General features: G+C 35.6%; 1 protein-coding gene across 19 annotated transcripts in view; it reads right to left on the reverse strand.

Annotated features, from left to right (window-relative positions):
* The window catches only part of NRXN1 (neurexin 1), a 1,135,337-nt gene that overhangs the window by 913,757 nt on the left and 197,847 nt on the right, over window positions 1–23,733 (reverse strand). Inside the window, exon 5 of one of the 19 annotated variants that reach the window (XM_042932233.1) lies at window positions 19,140–19,172. The exons of the other annotated variants lie outside the window; for them this stretch is intronic. Coding sequence (XP_042788167.1) covers window positions 19,140–19,172 — 33 coding nt within the window. The remainder of the gene's footprint in view (window positions 1–19,139; window positions 19,173–23,733) is intronic. 19 annotated transcript variants of the gene reach the window in all.

The raw sequence follows: 23,733 nt of genomic DNA on the forward strand, positions 1-23,733 counted from the left end.
GATCTCTGCAGGTAGGCAAAGCTTCAAATGCTAAGTCAAACAGCCCCTTCAGAATTCACTAAGACCAATGTTGCTAAATATTTTAGTTGTTATACAATTTTGATAACTAAAGAAATGACTTAAAGTCCATTCCAAGTCTGTCAGAGTGAGGAGAAAGTTTGAGTATTGAGCTGCGGCAATAGGTCACCAGTAGAAGCTAGATGTGCTGAAGATTTGGAATCACACATAGAAATGTTTTCCTGGGAAGAACAACAGGAAGTAATAATACTTATCACCATATAGTTATAGTAAAATAAAGGCTTTACCTTAACAAGTAAAAGCCCATAGTAGATATTCAATATGACTAGCTAACCTTGGCCACCATAATTAGTGGTAGAGGCAACATCAAGAGTCAGACTCCTGATTCACAAAGCAAATTAAGTTTGCCAAACTGTTCTCCATGCTCCTACAAGGCAAATAATAACTGCTGTGTTCTAGAGAGCACTCAGAATAGTAGCAGATTCACAGTACAATACTCAGTGATTGGTTATTTATTGCTTGATTTTTGAGAAAGCTTCAAATATGATGGACTCAGTGTCAAATAATCAAACAGAAATTGATGGGTGGGATCCATCAGATGGATAGATCCATCAGAGATCTTGGAGGTAAGTTTAAATTCTTGTGTCTTTCAAATCTACATCAAGCATTTCTGCAACAAGATGAACTCTCTTCTGTGTGAATTGCCACACAAATGGGACATGTGTGATGAGCTTTGTCCTTTCCCATCTCCACACCACCTCAAATACACTTTGAATAAAGGTTAGGAAGTCATATGGCCAGACTGTCATAGAAACAATCTCGTACTAACAGGGGAATATTTGAGATAGCGAATAATAGGGAAGAAGACAGAGTCACAATGATTCCTATAAAGTCATCTTCTAACTACATCTTTTCATGCAAAAAAACAATTAAAAAGGAGGGAGGAGGAATGAAATTGTGAAATTAGGGGCTAAATGCAGAGGAGAAACAATGTTTATTGAATACTTGTTTACATCTAATATATGAAAAACTTTTTTGAGAAAAACAAAAGTATGACTAGAGTGTGGTATTACTTTATTACTGTAATTCAAGGCTTTTATATGTGGGGAAATAAAGTAAAATTTACAAGAATATAAAGTGTGGCATCTTATAGTCTTAAATATTTTAAGGGTTAAGGGTATGATTACTATACTTTGGCCTGTTCTCATTTACATTTTATTTATTTATGAGAAAACTTTATTTATTTATTTATTTATTTATTTATTTATTTATTTATTTGAAGTTTACTTATTTACTTTGACAGAGGGAGCTCACAAATGGAGGAGAGGCAGAGAGAGAAGGAGATAAAGAATCCCAGGCAGGCTCCATGCTGTGAGTGCACAGCAAGTCTCAATCCTGAACCATGAAATCATGGCTTGAGCTGAAATCAAGAGTCAGTCACTCAACCAACTGAGCCACCCAGGTACTCCTATTTTTTTATTTTCTTTAATGTCTACTTATTTATTTTTAGAGAGATAGGGAGAGTACTAATGTAGGCATGCTCAAGCAAGTGAGAGAGGTGCAGGGAGAGGGAAACAGAGGATCCCAAGCAGGGGCTCTGAGCTGTCAGAGCATGGCCCAAGGCAGGGCTCCATCTCTGAAGTGTGAGGTCATGACCTGAGCCAAAACCAAGAGTGGGACACTTAACCGACTGAGCCCTCTCACTTACATTTTACATGTAGGTAAGTGCCATACTAACTCTTAACACATAAGCTTGGAAGGAATGCTCATTTCTATTCACATTTCTTGGATGAGAGCAAGCCACATGGCCACTGTCATCAGTAGGTGGTAAGAGGTAGGTAGTATTTATGAATGAGAACTCTGCTACACCTGGCATTGAGTTATCTCTGTTCCAACTCAGTCAAGGTCCATGTAAACTCGAGGTTTTTAAAATTGTTTTTGAATATTGAATATAAAAATGTGTACATATATGAACTATACATCTTGATAAACTTTGACAAACCAAATACATCTGTGTAACCAGCACCCAAGTGAACCCAAGGACAATAACAGAGTTTAAGAAGCCCTTCATGCCCCTTTTCACTCACTTTCCCCTCATCCCCATTAAGAGTAACTACCATTCTGCTTTCTAGCAAGACAGTTTAATTGTGGTTGTTTTTGCACTTTGTGTAATAACTTCTCTCTCTTAAAATAAATAAACATTAAGAAAGAAAGAAAGAAAGAAAGAAAGAAAGAAAGAAAAGAAGGAAAGAAAAAAAAAGAAAGTTAGTTGTGGGGCAGGCAATAAGTATAAAAATTACCATTCCTAAAATACATAATTTTACAATTCTGACTAAAAGTAGCTGCTTTTTTTATTTTTTTTATTTTTTTTTCAACGTTTTTTATTTATTTTTGGGACAGAGAGAGACAGAGCATGAACGGGGGAGGGGCAGAGAGAGAGGGAGACACAGAATCGGAAACAGGCTCCAGGCTCAGAGCCATCAGCCCAGAGCCTGACGCGGGGCTCGAACTCACGGACCGTGAGATCGTGACCTGGCTGAAGTCGGACGCTTAACCGACTGCGCCACCCAGGCGCCCCTAAAAGTAGCTGCTTTTAAAACACTAGTGTGCATTTGAGCTGTGAGACTCTCTGAGAACAGATTATGCCAGGTCCCAGCAAGAGGAAATAGAGGCTTGGCCTTAGGGCTAAACAAATAAGCATGTTGAGGCCAGAGGCACAGTCAAAGGGTCAGGCCTCTAGGTAAGACAACAGTCCTTACCCGAAGCTGGTAGGTAAACCTGGGGCCCAGGCAGAAAAATACCCACTTATCCAGGAGATTATCAGACTTAAATAGACAGGGCAGCCTTGGAGTTGGATAACAAATTAAGTGGACTACAAGAAGAACCAGAGTCCCAGAAGTCAGTACTCAGTAAGGGGCCTTTTGATTGGTGAGATGAATAACAACAGAAAATACTTGTTTTAAATTGTATCAAGCTAACTGAAAAGTAAGGATTAGGCATAGGCATTCACAATTTATAATGACTTTTTAATGCTTGGACATAGAATTTTCGTGTGTACTTAAACTGACTGCATGTAAGTGACAGACTACAGAGAAAAGCTAGAAAGAAAACAATAAATTGGTAAATCAATGTGGCTGCCCATAGATAATTTGCCACCACTCCTTTTCCCTAAATGCTTAACCAATGTATCCATAATTTATTCATTTATTTCGCAAAAAAAGCCTTGTAGTAGGAACAAACTTAGAGGACATAAGACATGAAAATATCAGTAAGATTGAAAAAAAACAAGTGAAAGAGAGTGAAGTATGAGGTAGTCCTGGATCACAGATTGAGAAAGGTGCCAAGTCATGTAGATCTAGAGTAAGAAGTGATTTTAGAGATTAAATCAGGGGCTATTTCAGTCATCTTGTTACTGGATGATGGTGGTTTGATTAGTAGTGTTAGCTGTAGTAACAGAAAAACACAGAAATTGAGGGTATATTTTGAAAGTCGATTCATGTGGGCTTTCAATTGGTGGATCACATTTGTGCACTTATATTTTGGGAAGGGGGGCAGTGAGGAAACAATAACAATTATGAAACCTGGGTTTAAATAATTAGGTGTATGATAATGACATTTATTGAGAAGGGATTTCTGCAGAAATTTTGAGTTTGGAAAGGGAAAATGAACAGTCTGTTTCAGTCCTGAGAAGTCTGAGATAGCTCTTAAACATTCTAGTGGAAATGTCAAGTAGGTGGTCAGTTATGTAATTTAGGAGCTCATTGTAGAGATCAAGATTACAGATATCGATCTGGGATTTATCAGTACATAAATAGTATCAAGAGCCACAATATAATGGACTGAATATTATTAAAATGCAACAGGGCTCAGGGTGCTTGGGTGACTCCATTGGTAAAGCATCTGACTCTTGATTTCAGTGCAGGTCATGATCTCACAGTTGTGAGACTGAGCCCCAAGTCAGGCTCCGTGCTGAGCATGGAACCTGCTTGGGATTCTCTCTCTCTGTCTCTCTCTCTCTCTGTCTCTCTCTCTGTCTCTCTCTCTGCTCCTCCCCTGCTCTCTCTCTTTCTCTCAAAACAAATAAATAAACTTTTTTTTTAATGCAGCAGGACTCTTGGCACAGAAATGCTATAATTTTCATTCATGTTGCATTTCAAGCCTGATTTTATGAATATCACCATATAGGATATTTTTATTTATTTTTTCATAGCAGTTATTTTTTTAATTATAGTACAATAATTAACAGCAAATGCATTGTACGTTTATAAAATGCTTTGTGGAAATGTCTTGCTACCTCTTGTTCAAAATGGCACTATTCTTATAAACAGTAAATGCAAGCCTTTGGCTATAATACTGAAAAGAAAATAGGAAAGACAAAGTAAACTCTTTTAAAGACTTATTTTCAAATGTCACCATAGTAATAAATTATTGATTTCCACATCTAAAATTAATGTTTTTATTTACGAAGTAACTTTTAACTCTTGGTCACATAATGTGTAACTTTGCTTTAATGGGCCATTTTATTTTAAAGAATTAGAGAGTTTGAATGAACCGAATTAAGTGTGCTCTGTATGTCTTTCTCAGTCTGCCCTTACCAAGACTCACAATGTGAGTTCTGTTCTACTTGATATTAGGAAAACACAGGAACACAGGGAATACTGCTCTCGCTATATAAAAAAAATGAGCTTGTTCCTTCATAAAGTCTCTGGCTGTGGCCATACAGAACACAGCATCCATTTACAGATTTCCTAATTGGCACTAGGCCATTGAACTTGAACTTCTCTACTGGCAAATGTACCTCATTTTTATTTGTGTTTTTCAATATATTCAGTTACAAATACCTAAAGATTTGAATTCTGAAAAATTATCTAGGCAGGTAAAAAGAATTACATTTAGAGATAGTTCAGTAGCTCAGCAGGAAGAGGAGGGAGGCCCAAACTACCTTGAAAAAGGAATATCTTGTGAAAATGAACAAAGCCCCATGTTCTCTTTTGAATAATAAGAAACACTCATCCACATACCGACAAGACACAAGGATTTTATTATCAATTGTCACACACAGTAGTTTTATTAGTACCTATTCAAGACTAAGCTAATTTAAAAGCACATGAAACCTTAGGCAGATGTTTCTAAGTGAAAAGAAAAGTTCAAAAAGCTCTGCATCATGTACTATCTACTATAAATAAAATAAAGCTCACTTCTTCCTTAGTCTAAAAACACATTAATTTATGCATGAGCTGCCGTACCAAGATCATGGTCATCATTCTTTAGGGCAACGTCATTCTCTGCTTTGTTAGAACTTTATGATATGCACTTTCTCTTTTGCCTAATTTTAACTGCTCTGTCCATTTAATGTTGATAACACATCTTCTCCAATACTAGATTCCTATAAATTGGCTCATTCAGTTTCTCTTAAAATTTGAGGACAACTAACATTTGAAAAACTGGTGGTCTTCACTAAAGCTTCAATAAGCATATTCCATGACCTAGAATTTCCATACGTAAATATAGACCCCAGAGAAAAGACTACACATGTTCACCAAATGGCATGCACTATAATAAATATAAGAAACAACACTATTCATAACAGTATGAAACTGGAAACATGTGTCCAAATCAAGAATAGAATGGATAAAATTATCACACAATGGAAACTATGCTACAATAAGAATGAACAATCTACAACTTTAGGCACCAATATGGATTAATCTCAAGAACAGATTGTTGAACAAAAGACAACACATAGAGATTATGAGCATGAATGTTTTCATTATACAAACTACTAATACTTCATTCTGACTAATATAAAACATTTGAGTAAAATATACAGACAAATCTGGCTAATGTGAGCATTTATGATTCCTTTTATACGAAGTACAAAAACATCCACAATCAAACTGTGTTGCTGGAAAGCAGAAGAGTAGTTATAGTTATCTATAAGTGGGCAAGGGGCAAATAAGTGAAAGGGGGCAATAAGGGCTTCTAAAACTCTGTTATTGCCCTTGGGTTCACTTAGGTACTGGTTCCACAAATGGATTCAGTTTGTCAAAGTTTATCAAGATGTATAGTTCAGATATGTACACATTTTTACATTTAATATTTAAAAACAATTAAAAAACCCTCAAATTTACATGGACCTTGACTGAGTTGGAACAGAGATAACTCAATGCCGGGTGTAGCAGACAGAGTTCTCATTCATAAATACTACCTACCTCTTACCACCTACTGACAGCAGTGGCCATATGGATTGCTCTCATCCAAGAAATGTAAATAGAAATGAGCATTCCTTCCAAGCTGAAGTTTTAAGAGCTAGTGTGGGGTTCACCATCACCTCTTTACTCTCTGCCTCAAGACCACATCCCAAAATGAATACAACATAGGAAGAAGTCACAACCAAGTTGTGTGGGATATGTGACAGAAGGAAAAGAAGAAAAAAAAAGTACATCTTTATTGTGTGAAGTCATTGCAACCTTGTCCTGAATTACCTGGTTTGAGTAGAATTGTTGGTTAATTTTGACTACTGTGAACACAATTAATTATAGCATGTTCTGTAAACCCCCAGAACTCACTTCATTTAAATTTTTTTTAATTTTTTAACGTTTTTTTATTTTATTTTTGGGAGAGACAGAGACAGAGTGCAAGTTGGGGAGGGGCAGAAAGAGAAGGAGGCACAGAATCCGAACCAGGCTCCAGGCTGTGAGCTGTCAGCACAGAGCCGGATGTGGGGCTCAAACCCACGAACTGTGAGATCATGACCTGAGCTGAAGTTAGCCGTTTAACCGAGTGAGCCACCCAGGCGCCCTCACTTCATTTAATGTTTTATAGGATCTTCTAGATATGATCTTGTACCTTTGTTTGATGGACTTTCTTAGATACTGTCAAAGCTCTGCAGGCCTCCAGATATCTATCATCTATCCACATAGAGATCTTAAGATCCCCATATTTGATTCAGCTCAATAAATTTTTTATACAAATAGTGAACTCCACTGGAGATAAAGAAGCTTGATCACCCCATAATTATTTTTCCTTTGTTGAAAACAACTTTTGATACAGTAGGATTTGCTCCCAGTGGCTATTTCTATGCTGGACCGCCTTGTTGGCCATGGCAGTCTTATACAAGAGGGCTAAGTTAATCAGATATTCTCTTCTCAAAACCGGAAAGTTGAAAGAAGTTGGGAGCCTTTGAAAATGAATCATAAAAATAAAAATGCTCTAAAAAAAAGTTACATGAAATTCTCAAGTTTTGATTATGAGCTGTCCCCAATATCCTCTTAATAAACTCCTTTTCTTGGTAGCCAGGATAAGTTTAGTTGCCTGAAGCCATGAGACCTAACCATCAGAACTATTTGTGTATCTGGATATATGAGACAATAGATATGTAAGCAGAAACCTTATGTTTCTGAGATGAACTCAGTAAGAGTGTGTGGCTCTCTGAGTTTCCCATGATATTTTAGTTCCTGGAAATTTTGTTTCAGAGAAGTAGTTTTTATTAGAGATAGAGGCACAAGGTAGGTTCTCCTCATCTTTTTAAATTTCAAGTTTAATTCTAAATTCCATCCCTACTAAGCAGATTTTTTAAATGATTGTTTTGTTTTGTTTTTTCTTCTTCTTACCTTCATGTTTGTGCCAAATTTTCAGTTTCATAACATGACAGTATAATTCTCCAGAATAGTATGGAACTGGTAGCTGACTTTTAGTGTCATACAAATACCCAGTTTGCTTTATACACTAGATTGTACATTCCCCAAGAGCGAGACAGAAGTCATTTCTATTTACAGCACGGTTGCAAAGAGAAAGAGCATTCTGAGTGGAACTGACTGTTCACTCTGAGTAACAGTGGTAGAAAGCAAGGAAAAACAGGGCTGAAATTTGGAAGATACTGAATAATGATAGGTTTCCAAGTTTGGATACCATTCCCTAAGCAATGATGAACCAGATGAACTATAGAAAGTTTTTAAGTAAGGATCACAAACTGAAAATATTTTAACCATGCATGATAGACTAGAACCTGGAAACTTAGTGCTAGCAGACCAAGTAGCAACATTTGTATGAGGAGATAAACCATGAAATATGATGATGGCAACACCCATGGAAAATAGAGGTGTTTATATGTGAAGAAAAGTTGGATAAAGATTATCTATAGAACTTGGAAGCTGACAGGGTAAGGGAGTTGAAAGGGTCTAACAAGACTCAGTTTGGGAAACAGAATAAGATCTTGACAGGCAATGGAAAACTTTATGGGTCAGTTGGTTTGGGAAGACAATGAAAACTAATGACAGAATTAAAAGCTAAGGGTGAAGGTCAATGAAAGAGCAATATAAGTACAAGGCTCAGATATCATATATTCAATGTTTCTGTTTTTTCCAATCTATTTATTTATTTAGTTTCAATATATGCAATTTATTGTCAAATTGGTTTCCATACAACACCCAGTGCTCATCCCAAAAGGTGCCCTCCTCAATACCCATCACCCACCCTCCCCTCCCTCCCACCCCCCATCAACCCTCAGTTTGTTCTCAGTTTTTAACAGTCTCTTATGCTTTGGCTCTCTCCCACTCTAACCTCTTTTTTTTTTTTTTTCCTTCCCCTCCCCCATGGGTTTCTGTTAAGTTTCTCAGGATCCACATAAGAGTGAAAACATATGGTATCTGTCTTTCTCTGTATGGCTTATTTCACTTAGCATCACACTCTCCAGTTCCATCCACGTTGCTACAAAAGGCCAACAGGCACATGAAAAGATGTTCAACGTCGCTCCTTATTAGGGAAATACAAATCAAAACCACACTCAGATATCACCTCACGCCAGTCAGAGTGGCCAAAATGAACAAATCAGGAGACTATAGATGCTGGAGAGGATGTGGAGAAACGGTAACCCTCTTGCACTGTTGGTGGGAATGCAAATTGGTGCAGCCGCTCTGGAAAGCAGTGTGGAGGTTCCTCAGAAAATTAAAAATTTTCCAATCTATTTAAAAATATTAAGGGGATACACAGATACAGTGAGAAATCATGAAAATACTTAGTAATACTAATTCTATCAAAATTAAAACTTATTCTCTGTGAAAACAATGGGTAAGAGAATAATAAGACAAGACCAGGAGAATATGCAAATCTCATATCTGACAAAAAGACTTGCATCCAGATTATATTAATAACTCTCTAATCGCAGCATTAATCAAATCTCCAATTTAAAAAATGGGCAAAAGAATTGAACAAACACTTTACCATATTGGATATACAGTTGGCAACTTAAGCACAGGAAAAAAAAAAATTCAATACCAATAGCCATTACACTGGGTGTTGTATGTAAGTTATGAATCACTAACTTCTACACCTGAAACTAATATTACACTGTGTACTAACTAGCTGAAATTTAAATAAAAAGTTGAAACTACAAGACAAATTACACATTAAAAAATCATTAGCCATTAGAAAAATGCATATTAACACTACAACGAAATACCACTAAATGAAAAGTACTGATAATGCTAAGTGTTGGCAAGGATGTGGAACAACTGGAACACTAACACTTGTGGGGAATGCAAAATGTTATAGTTATTATGAAAATGTTCCAGCTACTTCTTATAAAGTTAAATTTACATTTACCATATGACCCAACCCTACTCTTAGGTATTTATCTTAAGAGAAAGGAAAGCACCCATCCATATGAAGATTTATATATCAATATTTAAAGCTGCTCTATTCATAATCATCAATGACAGGAAACTTAAATTTTCCCCACCAGGTGAATGGATATACAAAGTGTGGTTTATCTTTTCAAGACATACTGATATTCAGCAACAAAAAAGGAGCAAACTATTGACACACACAAAGTGCGTGAATTGCAAAGGCAATGCTGAGAGAAAGAAATCAGAGATATACAGAATGATTTCATTTATAATGATATTCACAAAAAGATACAACTATTATGATAGCAGATAGTTCAGTGGATGCCGGTGGTTAAAGGTGGAAGAATGGTATACCCACAAAATGAAAGCATAGGGATGTTTTTTGGGTGATAGAACTAACATTCTTTAATCTCAATTGTGTTGGTGGCTATACAAATCTATTCATGTGTTAAAATTTATAGAATTCCCTACTCCATCCCTACAAGTCAATTTTATTTTATGCTATCTTAAGAACACAATAATTACATCTGTAAGGAAACACACAGATGCAAAGCAAGTGTTTCAATGCTGGCATTATTTTGCATTCTGAGTCTTATAAATTAGTATTATTTCTCTATTAAAAAAACAACAAAAAAAGGTTAGAACCTTTTCTACCCAACAATTAAAACTAATTTGTACTATGCTCTACAAAATATGAGATGCAAAATTAGTTATCAAATCTATTAGCAAGTTTACATGGGTACCGAGATGGCTGAATACCCAGCTGGGCTTGTTAGGAAAGTAAGGAATAGTTAAGAGACTAAAAAGGGGCACCTGGGTGGCTCAGTCGGTTGAGCGTCCGACTTCAGCTCAGGTCATGATCTCGCGGTCTGTGAGTTTGAGGCCCGCTTCGGGCTTTGTGCTGACAGCTCAGAGCCTGGAGCCTGCTTCGGATTCTGTGTCTCCCTCTCTCTCTGCCCTCCCCCGCTCATGATCTGTCTCTCTCTGTCTCTCTCTCTCTCTCTCTGTCTCTCTCTCTCTCTCTGTGTCAAAAATAAATAAACATTAAAAAAAATGAGAGACTAAATAAAAAACATTCAAATAAACTGATCATGGGATGGTGTTGTTCCTACCTTTAAGATTATTTATAATCAGTTTTCTTAATCTGAATGAGTATGTTCTCTAGATGAACAGGGACAATAATAAATCATCAGTGAATAATGTTTTGTCAATTTATCAAAATTGGGCTTGTGAATACATCTTGGACTTCTCAGACAATTAACTGGTTTTCCAATTTTGAAGATCTGTTGCTCAGTTTCTTTTTGTGTGGGTTTAAAAACAATTCAACTGCTTGAATTTCATGAGGAAAGAAACAACCACAACAAAATCAATCCATGGTGGCCTTTCAAACTAAGACAACCTTTTCAAAAAAGTAGTCTAAATGATCAGACCAATTTCATGTGCCATCATGATTGTTGAATTAAGACGGGAATCACTGGTATAAAAAGTCTCAAAATCTGGATTTGAAGGGTGCTGATAACAAACGAGGTAATCTCCTGTAAATTATTAAATCATTTTGGGCCTTAGTTTACTCATTTGTAAAATGAAGTTTCTGGATTAGATAAGTAGCTCTTTTTTAAAAAAAAAAAGTGTTTATTTTTGAGAGAGAAGGACACACACACAGAGAGAGAGAGAGACAGAGAGAGAGAGAGAGAGAGAGAGAGAGCAAGGGAGGGCAGAGAGAGAGAGGGAGACACAGAATCTGAAGCAGGCTCCAGGCTCCAGGCTCCGAGCTGTCAGCACAGAGCCTGCTCACACCTGCTTTGAGCAAGGCTCAAACTCACGAATCATGAGATCATGACCTGAGCTGAAGTCAGACACTTAACTGACTGAGCCACCCAGGCACCCCAGATAAGTAGTTCTAATTTTTACTATATTTTTCCTCTCATCCTCTCTCTCCCTCTGCCCCCCTTTCTCCCTTTTCTTCTCTGTGTACGTGTGTGTGTGTGTGCGTTTGTGTGTATGTAACTTAAATTCTTAGGTAGGGCTCAACACCAGGTCTGGGTTACAGCTCCAAGCTACTTTTATTCCTTTGTAATAAAGAGCCCTAATGATGCTCAGCCAGATAGTCCTTAGATCACATTTTGAGAAACAGTGAACTAGAGAGGCCATCCCCACTTCTTACAGCTGTAATGCTCTATGATTCAGTCAATGTCTTTGTAGCCTACTTTTATACTGTCCTTCCCTGCTCTTTAGCAGGGCAAACCAGGCTATTAGATTTGTCCTCTTTCATATCAGAAAGGCAAAGAAATTACTAGGGTTTCCCTTAGATCTGTATTTTCTGTGAATAATACAGATAACCTCAGCCCAGGGAGAGCTTACTTTTCAAAACTGCTTTCAGATGGGGTATCTTCTACTCTGTAGTCTCACCTTCCCTATAATTTTTGTAATTCAAACAGGGCTCATAAACCACAATTGATCTTAAAGGAGTCACCTTTTAGACTGTCTCCTCAAAAAGATTTAAACTCCTAAGTGCAATATGGAATAATATGATAGAGATGAAAATCTAGTTATATCCTTAAAATAAGATTGCATTTAGGCAAGCTAAAAGGCCTACCAAAGAAAATGATGTTTGACCTTTACTTTCAATTTCTTACGTAATTCTGTCTTGTTTTTTCAACAATAAAGAGACAATTACATTTAAAATATTTTTATATTTAGTTAAGGGAATTTTGCTATTGGTTCTAAAAGAATGTTTAATTTTATTTCAAAAGTAAATTCTAGTAGATTAATCTTATCCCGTGACTTAAAGAATGTAAATGTTTCCAATAATAATGATAATTGGCATGCCAGTAGATGACATTTGCTTTGAGAATATTAAAATTCTCCGAGGAAATATGGCTATAAACATTCAAAATTAAACTTTGAGATAATTAATTATTTTAATTCTAAGTGAATAATAAATCTCCAGAAGTAAAAATAATCTTTAAATGCTAGAAAAATCAGCATAATCACATTCATTTATGCTGCCCAAATACACACGTGTGGAAGAACATTTCAGCCCAAGTCAGACAAGGATAGTGGGTTAGAATTCAAGCTCTTTTTTCTTAAAGAAATAGATTGTTTTGGGGCAGGTAATGTAAGCTTTGAGTCCTATTTTCTTTGTCTGTAAAATAGGGACAATTTTGGGCACATCACCAAATCTCTTGATCTTAATTCTTGAAATTAGATGAAGGTAATAGTTAAAGGCCTTATGTTCTAATACCTAAATTGTGATGCTTGAGAACTTTAATATTCTCTTCACATCTGCTAAATATGAAAACATGCTATCAGTTACTGTAAACCATAAAATGAGTTGCATAGTTATAGTTTTGGAATTTAATAAGAAAAAGAGGCATGTCTCTGGCTTTAATCATTCATAGTAATAGAACTAGTTTTATTTTTCACTTTAAAAATGTTTTGTTCCTATTTTCCTTCTGTGATTTTCTATAATCTTGATCTAGGATACAAACTTGAGGATCCTTCAGGTTTTTATAGGAAAAATATTTAAGTCACTAAAGAATCACCATTATAAGAAATTTTGGGGCCAACAGATACTGATTGTAGCAATATCTATAGATACCGATTCATTTATGTAAGATTTAAAAATCAGATATAACTGAAATAAATCATCTTGAACAACAATTCAAAGCCAACATCCAGAGTGCACAGTCATGTCTGAGTTTTCATTGTTAAAAAGTGTAAATCCTAAAGATACCCTGCACAGCCTCATCACCTTAATGACACTTTGCTCTGTAAAAAGAAGTCCACCCTGGTTATCACTGTATTCCCAGGGGAAAACACAATGCCTGCTACTTAATAGGTGTTAATGTTCTGTAATTGAAGAATGAACTAATGAATAATGTATAAAAGCTCTTAGGAAACAATAGAAGTGTATAACCTTACTGTTATCTACTTATAGCCAAGTAAGAATCCAACTGAATATTCTGAAGATTGGCATAAAGAGATCATATGGGTGAGATCAATCAATTATTTAATTGGAAACTGATCATCTTCTTTGCATTTGGTTGAGGAAATATAACATAAAGGTTTAGGGAAGAAATAACATTTGTGTCAGAGAAGAATAGGTAAGAATTCAGGCTGTTAACTTGGACAAGTAATTTCACCCTAGTGAGGCTCACTTTCTTAACTTATAAATTCTGGAAAAAGAATTTTAACTTATGATGCTACTGAAAGATTTAAATGTCACAAATTTTATAAAACATTTAGCATTGTAGCCAGCACATATCAGTTGCTCAATAAACAATTGGTTACGACAGCTATTAAAAATCACCATTTACATAATTCACAGCTTTCCACAACAGGTTGTTGTCAATTTAATAGATAAGAAGCAAGATGATTCTTTTTTTTTATCTTCTAGATATTGTTCAAGGCATAAAGAGATACAAGACATAAAGACATTAAAAATATCATATAAGTCCTCCTTGCTTATGTTGTATTGCCAGCACCAAGATTAATAATACCTTCCTTTCCTTACAGCATGCAAATACTAATCATTTTTCCTACAAATTCAAGCTCCACCTCCTCTACGACACTTGAGGAATTTCTTCCATACAACCTCTCCTTCCTGTGACCTATCATATGCATTTTAGAAGGCTGTGTTGATGCTGGTTTCATCTCTGCAACTACATAATGAGCTCCTTAAGGGTAGAGGTCATGTACAACAATTACACTATTTTGCTTTTTTTCTCTGTACTCTTAGTGCTGTCCTCTTTTAATATTGTTTCATGCATTATAGAAGTTGGTTCTTTTCCCTTTTCATCAAATAATTTGCATGCCAGGACTGTTAGGAACTTCTTTGCCTTACTTGTACACATGTATCTAGTCTAACAAGAGGCTGGTACAAGTATGTGCTTAATTGAGAGATAACTATGGTTGACCACTAAAGTGATAACTACCTTCCCACTAAGAAACATGCATCTCATTTCCTTCCCTGGCACAGCTGGGTCTCCAGGAAAACTTAGCACTACTATGTGCATAATGGCCTCCCTCTAGAGTACATCCAGGGTCAAGGCTTAAAAGGTTAAGTAGAGAGGGGTGGGGCCCATGGCAAAGTGGAGAATTCATGCTGTGCTAAAAAACATTCAAATAAAAAAAAAGAGAAGAAAAACGAAGGGAAAAAAGTCAGTTTATCAGCCAAATTAACCGTTTCTGTGTGCCATATTTGCCTGAAGACTGCCAGTTTTCTTCCTGTCCATGTTACTGTTTTTTTTTTTTCTTTTTTTTTTTTTTTTACAATTTTTAAAAGTGTTTTTATTTATTTTTGAGACAGAGAGAGACAGATCCCGAGCAGGGAAGGGGCAGAGAGCGAGGGAAACACAGAAGCTGAAGCAGGCTCCAGGCTCTGAGCTGTCAGCACAGAGCCGGATGCCGGGCTCCAACTCACAGACCATGAGATCATGACCTGAACTGACGTCAGACGCCCAACCAACTGAGCCACCCAGTGCCCCCACGCTACTGATCTTCTGAGAACAAAAGCCTCAATCCTTCTAGAAAAATGGATATCCTGGGCCAGTCTTTATTTCAAAAGCTTGTCATTGTGTCTCCATAACTATATTTACATTTGCCACATAACATGTCTTAATTTGGGTTTAAAAATATCATTTCTGAAATGATATCAAATAACATTTTTCTTTATCTTTTATAATATATAGTTTATATATTTATTATAAATTAATATTTCCATATAGTTAATGTATTTAAAGTGGCATAACAAACTAATACTATAAAGTTACTTGTAAATAAAATTTGTATTTTCTTTGTTTCTCTTTCTTTCTTTCTTTCTTTCTTTCTTTCTTTCTTTCTTTCTTTCTTTCTTTCTTTCTTTCTTCCTTTCGAGAGGGTGTGAGTGAGCATGGGGCAGAGACAGAGGGAGACAGGGGCAGAATCCCATGAGGGGCAGAGAGAGAGAGAGAGAGAGAGAGAGAAAGAGGTGGTACTCACTTGAATCAGTGTTTGACCTCATGAACTGTGAGATCATGACCTGAGCCGAAGTCAGATGTTTAACTGACTGAGACACCCAGGAGCCCCTATAATTTGTATTTTAAATTATAATTTGTTATATATAAACTAAAAATTATATAATCCATAAATTTGTAACTTAATTTCCTATATCTCTAAATTGGAGAAATGATTTAAGCCAACAAAACCATGTAAATGCTTACAATATGAAAGATTGTATTGCTAGATACTGAACATGTTCATGATGGTTAGAAGTGGCACTTGAGAGATTTCTATTATGCAGCACTTGATGATAGATTTCATCAACTCAGATTTTGACAGTAGTATTTAACTTGGCATATGTAAGTTGGTACCTGATTTCAACTTTACTATTGAAGACTTTCTCACAATAGTCATTTAAGCAAATATTACAGAAAAAAAAATACGTTGGCATTCTTAATATTTACAATTAAATTTTTCTCAATTAGCTAGATGTTCTAAAAATTCCACAAGACAAAATTATCATCAAAAATGCATTCATCCTATTAAGAATTATGATAGTATCTTCACTTTTGGTGAAAACTCCAACAGCCCTTTTTCTTTTCATGAAAAAATTTAATTTTTCATAAAAACACAATTGAGTATTCATATCCTATTTCCAAAGAATCATTGAAAATGATCCTACTTCGGGGTGCCTGGGTGGCTCATTCGGTTCAGCATCCTACTCTTGGTTTCCTCTCAGATCATGATCTTGTGGTGTCGTGAGTTCGAGCCCCACATTGGACTCTGCACTGACGGTGCTGCAGAGCCTGCTTGGGATTGGGATTCTCTCTCTCTCTCTCTCTCTCTCTCTCTCTGTCCCTCCCCCACTCACACTGTCTCTGTCTCTCTCAAAATAAGTAAATAAACTTTAAAAAGTTTTAAAACATGATCCTACTTCATATTTCCAATAGTATTTTGCTTTTTGTATACGGATAACAATTTTTATACAGTACTATCTTACAAAGCTGAGGTTAGGTCAAATGTTTTTTTTTTTTTTTTTCAAAATCTACATATCTATTTATTTACATTGTAATTTTTGAGATATATTAAAAATATTCAAAAACCTCAAACATTGGGGGCACCTGAGTGGTTCAGTCGATTATGCATATAACTTTCAATCTCTGCTCAGGTCTTGATCTCAGGATCATGAGTTGAAGCCTACACTGGGCTCCACTCTGGGCGTGAAGGCTATTTAAACAATAAGTAAATAAAAATTAAAAAAAAAAATAAAAACCTCAAGCTTTGGAGATTTATATATAATTGTATTTTGAAATAATAGCAAGTACACTTACTGCAAATACATTTTTGAAAACTTATTTCTTCCAAGTGTCACAAACCAAAATCAGATAGGTCAGTTCTGAGAATTCATTTTTACAGATAAAGAAGTTCAAGCTATGAAGTTAAATGATCTCATGTTGGAACTCAAATACTCCAATGTTTTACTTTTCTATGTTGATTCTGTAGTTGAAATGCAAAGTTACATTTCTATAAAGATGGCCCCGCTTTAAAAATTTCTCTTCATTTTGTAAGCTAAACAATGTTGAGTTGTTATCTTAACTCATAACTTTGTTTTCTGATTAAGCAAAACAGAGGGACACTAAGGAATGGAGACAGTAATACTAAAAAATCAAGATATAAGAAAAAAATAGTCAACCAGATGAAAAATACCATTTCTATACTTACGTAAACATATCACATTGCATAGTCATGTGTTAGTTATATAGTAGAACGTTCTACAAATATGTTTGAATTGACTATTGATCAGAGACATAGATCAGCAGCAGTGAGAAAGACAGCAGCATGTTGATGAAAGGAAACTTTTATGTCTTAAAAACATGCTTGTTAGATTATACATTTTGTAGACTATAAGGATGGGTTGCATGAAATAGAGGAGTGTCAGAAAGAGCATTCTCTCATGGTTCATATCATTTTCAAACCAACATTCGCTCCCCTTCCCTTCTTGCCACCCCCACTAAGAATCAGAAAGATTCTTAACATGGACACAACACACTGAACCCACCAAAATGAATAAATCATTCTCAGGTATGCACTCTGAGAAGTGGCAAATAAGAACAATGGCAATGGTGAAACAAAAAAAGATATGCACTTAAAAAATACTATTTTAGGAGAAAAGATAGTGGAATGATCTTGGATTAGGACACTCACACAATGTCATAACACATGCTTTCTCTTGACCAAGATAAGAAATGAACTGAGTCAGCAATGTGTTAGAATCTCTGGTAACAAGAGTTCAGGAGCATTCTTCTACTAAGACCATTTCCCATCATGCATCAGAGATTAATGGGCCTTTCAGGGGAAAACATATTAGATATGCCCAATGGAGGCTTCACACACAACTTCTGCTAACAGCTTTTTAAATCTCAGTGAAGATGGCAAAGGGGCTAGTGGATTTGCACAACTCTTTTGACCATATGTTTTCTGGAGGTCTGAAATGAAATTGAGTTTGATTTGACTAATAATTGAAAAGAATTAAAATTATGAGAAAAAGTACAAATTAAGATATATATATAGAATATACCTATTCTAATATCTTGAAAAAATTAAACCTTACTGTGTGGATATCACTGGCAATTTGCTACATTCTATTTCTATACCTGAGAAGCATTTAGCCCTAGCAGTGATCAATTAAATTACCACTATTTCTGAATAGTATTTTCTATAATAATAGTAAGAAGGAAATATTTTTTATTACATTAGAGATGCATGCAAAAATATTTTTATGTAAGTCAGAAAAAGAAACAATAAGTTTTAACAGATTTAAGTGGTTCAATGTGCTTGACATTTATGAAACATAGTTATTATAAAATGAAATAATTCCATTTTTACAAGGAAACAGAAATTTTGTATAGAAGTCCTTTTCAGAAGTATTCCTAGACATTTCTAAATTTTAATTCATGGTAATCCACACTAAGTTGATTTCTTTATTTTGGTTACTGATTTGGAATTCTATTATGTTACCAATCCTTCAATATTCTGTATTACTGGCCTCTTGAGATTTCTGTCTGAGTGAAACACAGCTAAAAATTATCCCCATCTAGCTTGTTCTTATGAAGTGGCAGGGAATAAATGGCTGAAAAAAAAGCTGCTTAAATTTTACAGAAGTTTTGTTGTCTACTACCAAACTGCCAAGTTCAATATAAATCCTGTAATCCATCTTTAGTCTTCTAAATCATGTTTGTTTACAATGATGTTAGTTTACACATTAATCTGAAAACTGTTATAAAGAATTTTAAAAATATAAATATAAATCATGAAAATCATTGCATCTTCCATAATGATCCATGAGATCTTTATATTTAGATATGGTAACGGAACAGATAAGTATGGTTTTAAAAATTATTTGAGAGTATATCAAAGCAATAATTTTTTTTTAATTTACCATTACTCTCCTTGATATTACCTAGAGCTATAGTCATGTAGAACCTAAACTAATTGTTATGAGTTAAACTGCACCCTGCCCCCCAAAAAGTATGTTGTGGCCCAAATCTTCAGTACTTCAGAATGTGGCCTTATGTGGAAGTAACGTTCTTGTACAGGTAATCATGTTAACAACATTAGATCACTGGCTAAGCTCTAGTCCGGTATGACTTCTAAAAAAGGGGAATTAGGACATAGACTCAGGACATGCGCAGAGGGAAGACAATGCAGTAACACACAGGGAGACAGCCATGTGACCGCAATGATGCATCCACAAGCCAGGGAACACCAAGGGTTAGCAGAAAATACCAGAAGCTGGAAGAGGCAGAGAATGATTCTCCCTAAAACTGTCAGGGACAACATGGCCATGCTGATACCTAGATTTCAGAGTTCAAGCCTCCAGAACTGTGAGACAATAAATCTCTATTGTTTTAGGCACTCAGTTTTTGGTACTTTAATACTGCAGCGTTAGGAAACTAATACAGGAACCTTAAAGAACGTATGATCCCATAAGTCAAAAATGATGTAAGAAATTTAGGAGGTGTCCTGCTGCCCAAGATCACAGAGCTACTTCAGACAGAACTCTAGAAACAAGGGCCTAGTTTTCTTGACTACAAGTTCAGGGATGCATCTTCCCCACCTTAGAGAATGAAAGTTGAGAATTCTCAATTTTAAAAGGTTCATCAAAAGTTCATTCCTTTAGACTATTTTATTTAGACTCTTATGTTAAAACTGAAAATAAATATTAGTACTATGCTTCTGTTGCAATTGTTTCTAAGCAGCCATGCTCCAATTTCTAAAGCTATGTTTTCAATCTGATTCAAGATAAAATTAAGACTTCTTATTAACCCATTTGATAGTTGATTTTTATCAAATGATTCATTTGTTACTACATGCAAGGTGACGTGACTTCAAAACTTATTAAAACAGGGGTGCGTGGCTGGCTCAGTCAATAGAGTACGTAACGTTTGACCTCAGAGTCATGAGTTCAAGCCCGTGTTGGGTGTGGGGCCTGCTTAAAAAAACATTATTAAAACAGGATGAAGAGGAAAATGAAAGTATCATGTATCATGAAAGATTAGACTATCGGTTATTTAGTTACTCAATATTTTTGGAATATTTGAATTATGTAATCTCCTAAAATATTAATCTTACAAAACCCTTATAGACATCATGAAACATCTCATTGTTTATTTCACTTGTAAGAATAATTATTTCTTCCAACTACTTTGAGAGATTCATAAAGGCACAGAGAGACTTCTATGCCTCTAAAATGTATCACTATGCCAAACACAAAATTGATGTTCTAAAATGGAGAAATACATCCATTCAGGGGCATTTATTTAGCAGTTAATATGTGCCAGATATTACCCTGTATGCTGGGAATAGAGCAGTGAAGAAATCAGACAAAAATCCCCGCCATTACTGAGCTTATGTTCTAATGAAGAGCGATAGGGAAGAAATAAAATAAATAGATTATATAGTATATTGGAAGATGATAAATAATCTTGGAGAAAAACAAGCCTGGGGGCAAGAATTAAGGAATACTGGGGGCTGCTGCCATTTTAGTTAGGGCTATATAGCAAGGCTGAGGATTTCAACTTGACATTGACACTTGAGCTAAGACTTAGAGAATGCACGTTTGAGCTGTTGTAAGCTTTCAGACCTAGCAGCATGTTTTCATTGTCAAGAAATAAGATGGCACTACTTCCTGGCTTGTCTAGGATGGTCCTAGTTTATATGTCTCTTATCCTAGTAAAACTATCTATGAGTAGCTCCCCCTTAACTCTTTCTGGGGTTTCAGATTGAATGATACATTACATTGTCAGACTACTTAGACCATCATCTCTACACAGTATATACCAATGTTTGTTAAATGAATGAATAAAAAAATCATATCTCCAGCTCATCTGCTATTTGTCAAATGTTTAACCTCCTTGTATAGCAATATGGCCATCAATCCTAAAACTTTGAGACCAAGATTAGTGCCGAGAGAATCTTTTAATATCCTTAGGTGAAAAGCTCAAAAGATATACTTATGATTAGCATCAACAACAACAATTTTCTCTCACTATGTAAGTTTTATTTAGTATCCTCCTTGTCTTTCATTTCACCGCTGAGACCAACATCTTTATAGAGGTCCAGATGGTGCAGAGAGATTATAACAATGAAAGGTAGCTCATGCTGAGGGCCTAAAGGAAGAACAAATCACGGCTTGCCTGAAAGACCAATTTCAATTACATACTTACTATGTCCTTATCAGATGAGGCACTTGCTCTGCACCGTGCCTTGTGCAACTTTAGATAACATGTGAGTGAATCGGTAGTTGTATGCTAAAGAGGGGTTTCATGTGCAATTAAAATTCTTCCTACCATAAATAAGCTGCATCACATCCATTTTAGAAGTGGGGGATTCATCGAAAATGATTAACTGTCTAGAAATCCCATGTTAATTATCAGAGAGTGTATGTTACAAAAGACTGTAGGATTCCTGTTACAAGAGGAAACTTTGAAGCATTCCATGTTTGTCAGGTTGGCCCATCCAATTTGTAGAAGTAGGCTGTCAGAAAAAGACAAAGACTTCACCTCAGATATGTAATTTACTTTCCCCACCCAATTCCAGATTTAGGAAGAAATGCTAATTAGGGTTTGAGTCTCATTTTGGAGCCTGCATAAATTCAGCCCTGTCAACTTTGCCTATGCCCCTCTGCAAAGCGGAAAATAGTGATGTTCTACATACCATGCTAATGTATAAATAACTTCTATGCTCATTTAGCCACTTTGGCACATCCAAGAAAATGACATTATGAATGAGCTACATTACCTAGAGGAAACAGACAGACTAAATGTGGGCTCCTACACAGCTTAATATGCATCTAATGTACAACTTAAGCGGTATCTTCCACACTAAGTGACAGGCAATTTATCTCCATACATCAGTATGTGTCATGAATATGACACATCTTTATTGTTGAAGGAATTTGAAATTTACAGCCATAACTTGCTTTTCCTATCTCCATTTATTAACAACCTACTTGCAGAAATCAAATTAATTGCCACATTCATGCCTACGCTTGCCTGCATTTAATTAATTTTGTTTAAGCTTTTCCTATCCTTTATTGAAATCAATTCAAGCAAGAGGTCACTGTCTAAAAATGACAGGGTTACATATGTGTGTGTGTATGTGCATATTTTACATTACCAAATCCCTCTATTTCTGTTTATGTAAACAATCTATGTTAGTCACAGGACATTTACCTCAGTTTAATATCTGTTATTTAGAGCACTTGTTTTCTGGCGAGACAAATGTCAACAGTTTTTGAAAACTAAGCACTGTTTATTGTTTAGCTGGCAGTTATAAGTAAGCACATCTAACATTTCTGTTATTTCTAAGAAAAGGTAGTCTATAATTCCTGTGACCCAAAAGGTTTCTGGAAAAATTCCCAGGTAATTTCATAAGATTTTCATACTCTTGGCACCAATTCCCTGCTGTTGTTTTTCAAAGCCATTTATTAACCCTAGATGTACATATTTGGTATTTAACTTAATGAAGCAGAATTCGTTTTGATGACTAATTTGTGGAAGAAAACAAAGTCTTTTACATGTGACAGACCTAAGTCTTATTGACTAAAACTGGTTTACATTAACCAATAAACACAATTTTATGCAAAGAATGTTTTATTTTGACCACATAATACCAAATAACTAACTTGGCTGAATTTTTCACAGGTTTCTTAGTCCCCAAATGGACACAGCCTCTCCTTACGAAGGCCACTGGGTCTACTTTTCTTCTTTCCAAGCATCTCATCTGTGAGTGGACAGGTAACCTGTAACCAGCAGAATTGCTCACCAATTAACCTTTCACTAAACCATCACCTGCCACTTGGCCCTGCCAAATTTATCCCCTTTAAATGGTTTTATATTACTATTCACAATACTATTTAGATTATAGATGCATGTTACTATATATGGGGAACAGTGAGTGGCTGAGGGAAAAACATTCTAAATTTTTTTTTAATGTTTATTTATTTTTGAGAGAGAGAGAGAGACAGAGTGTGAGTGGGGGAGAAACAGAGAGAGAGAGACACATAGAATCCGAAGCAGGCCCCAGGCTCTGAGTTGTCAGCACAGAGCCTGATACGGGGCTCGAACCCATGGACTGTGATATCACGACCTGAGCTGAAGTCGGACACTTAACCAACAGAGCCACCCAGGTGCCCCTGAAGGAAAAACATTCTAATAATTATTGAAGGGTATCAACAATCTAGAAGAATGTCTGACTCTTAGGTAATTTCTTAAATCATCTTTACAGAATACAACTGTAAATAAGTCACATGTTGTACAATGCTGAAGATTCTTTGAGATTGACTCCTTAAGTCAATTACAGAATGCCAAATAAACTAAAGCCAAAAATTTATGGAGATCCCAGCCAAAATTACATAATAGAGAATAAATGCAGCATGACATCAGGATATCAGTGTTAGGAAGATCTACTTTAATGGCTCAATATGTATATTTTTGCCCCTGGAAATTAAACTGATGCTAGTTTTTGTAGCTTGGTCAAATTGTCTATGAGCAATGAACTGGTAACGAATAGCTGATTTATGAAGATGACCCCCAAAGTAGATGAT

This window comes from Panthera leo, chromosome A3 (assembly GCF_018350215.1).
Source record: "Panthera leo isolate Ple1 chromosome A3, P.leo_Ple1_pat1.1, whole genome shotgun sequence".
NCBI lineage: Eukaryota > Metazoa > Chordata > Mammalia > Carnivora > Felidae > Panthera > Panthera leo.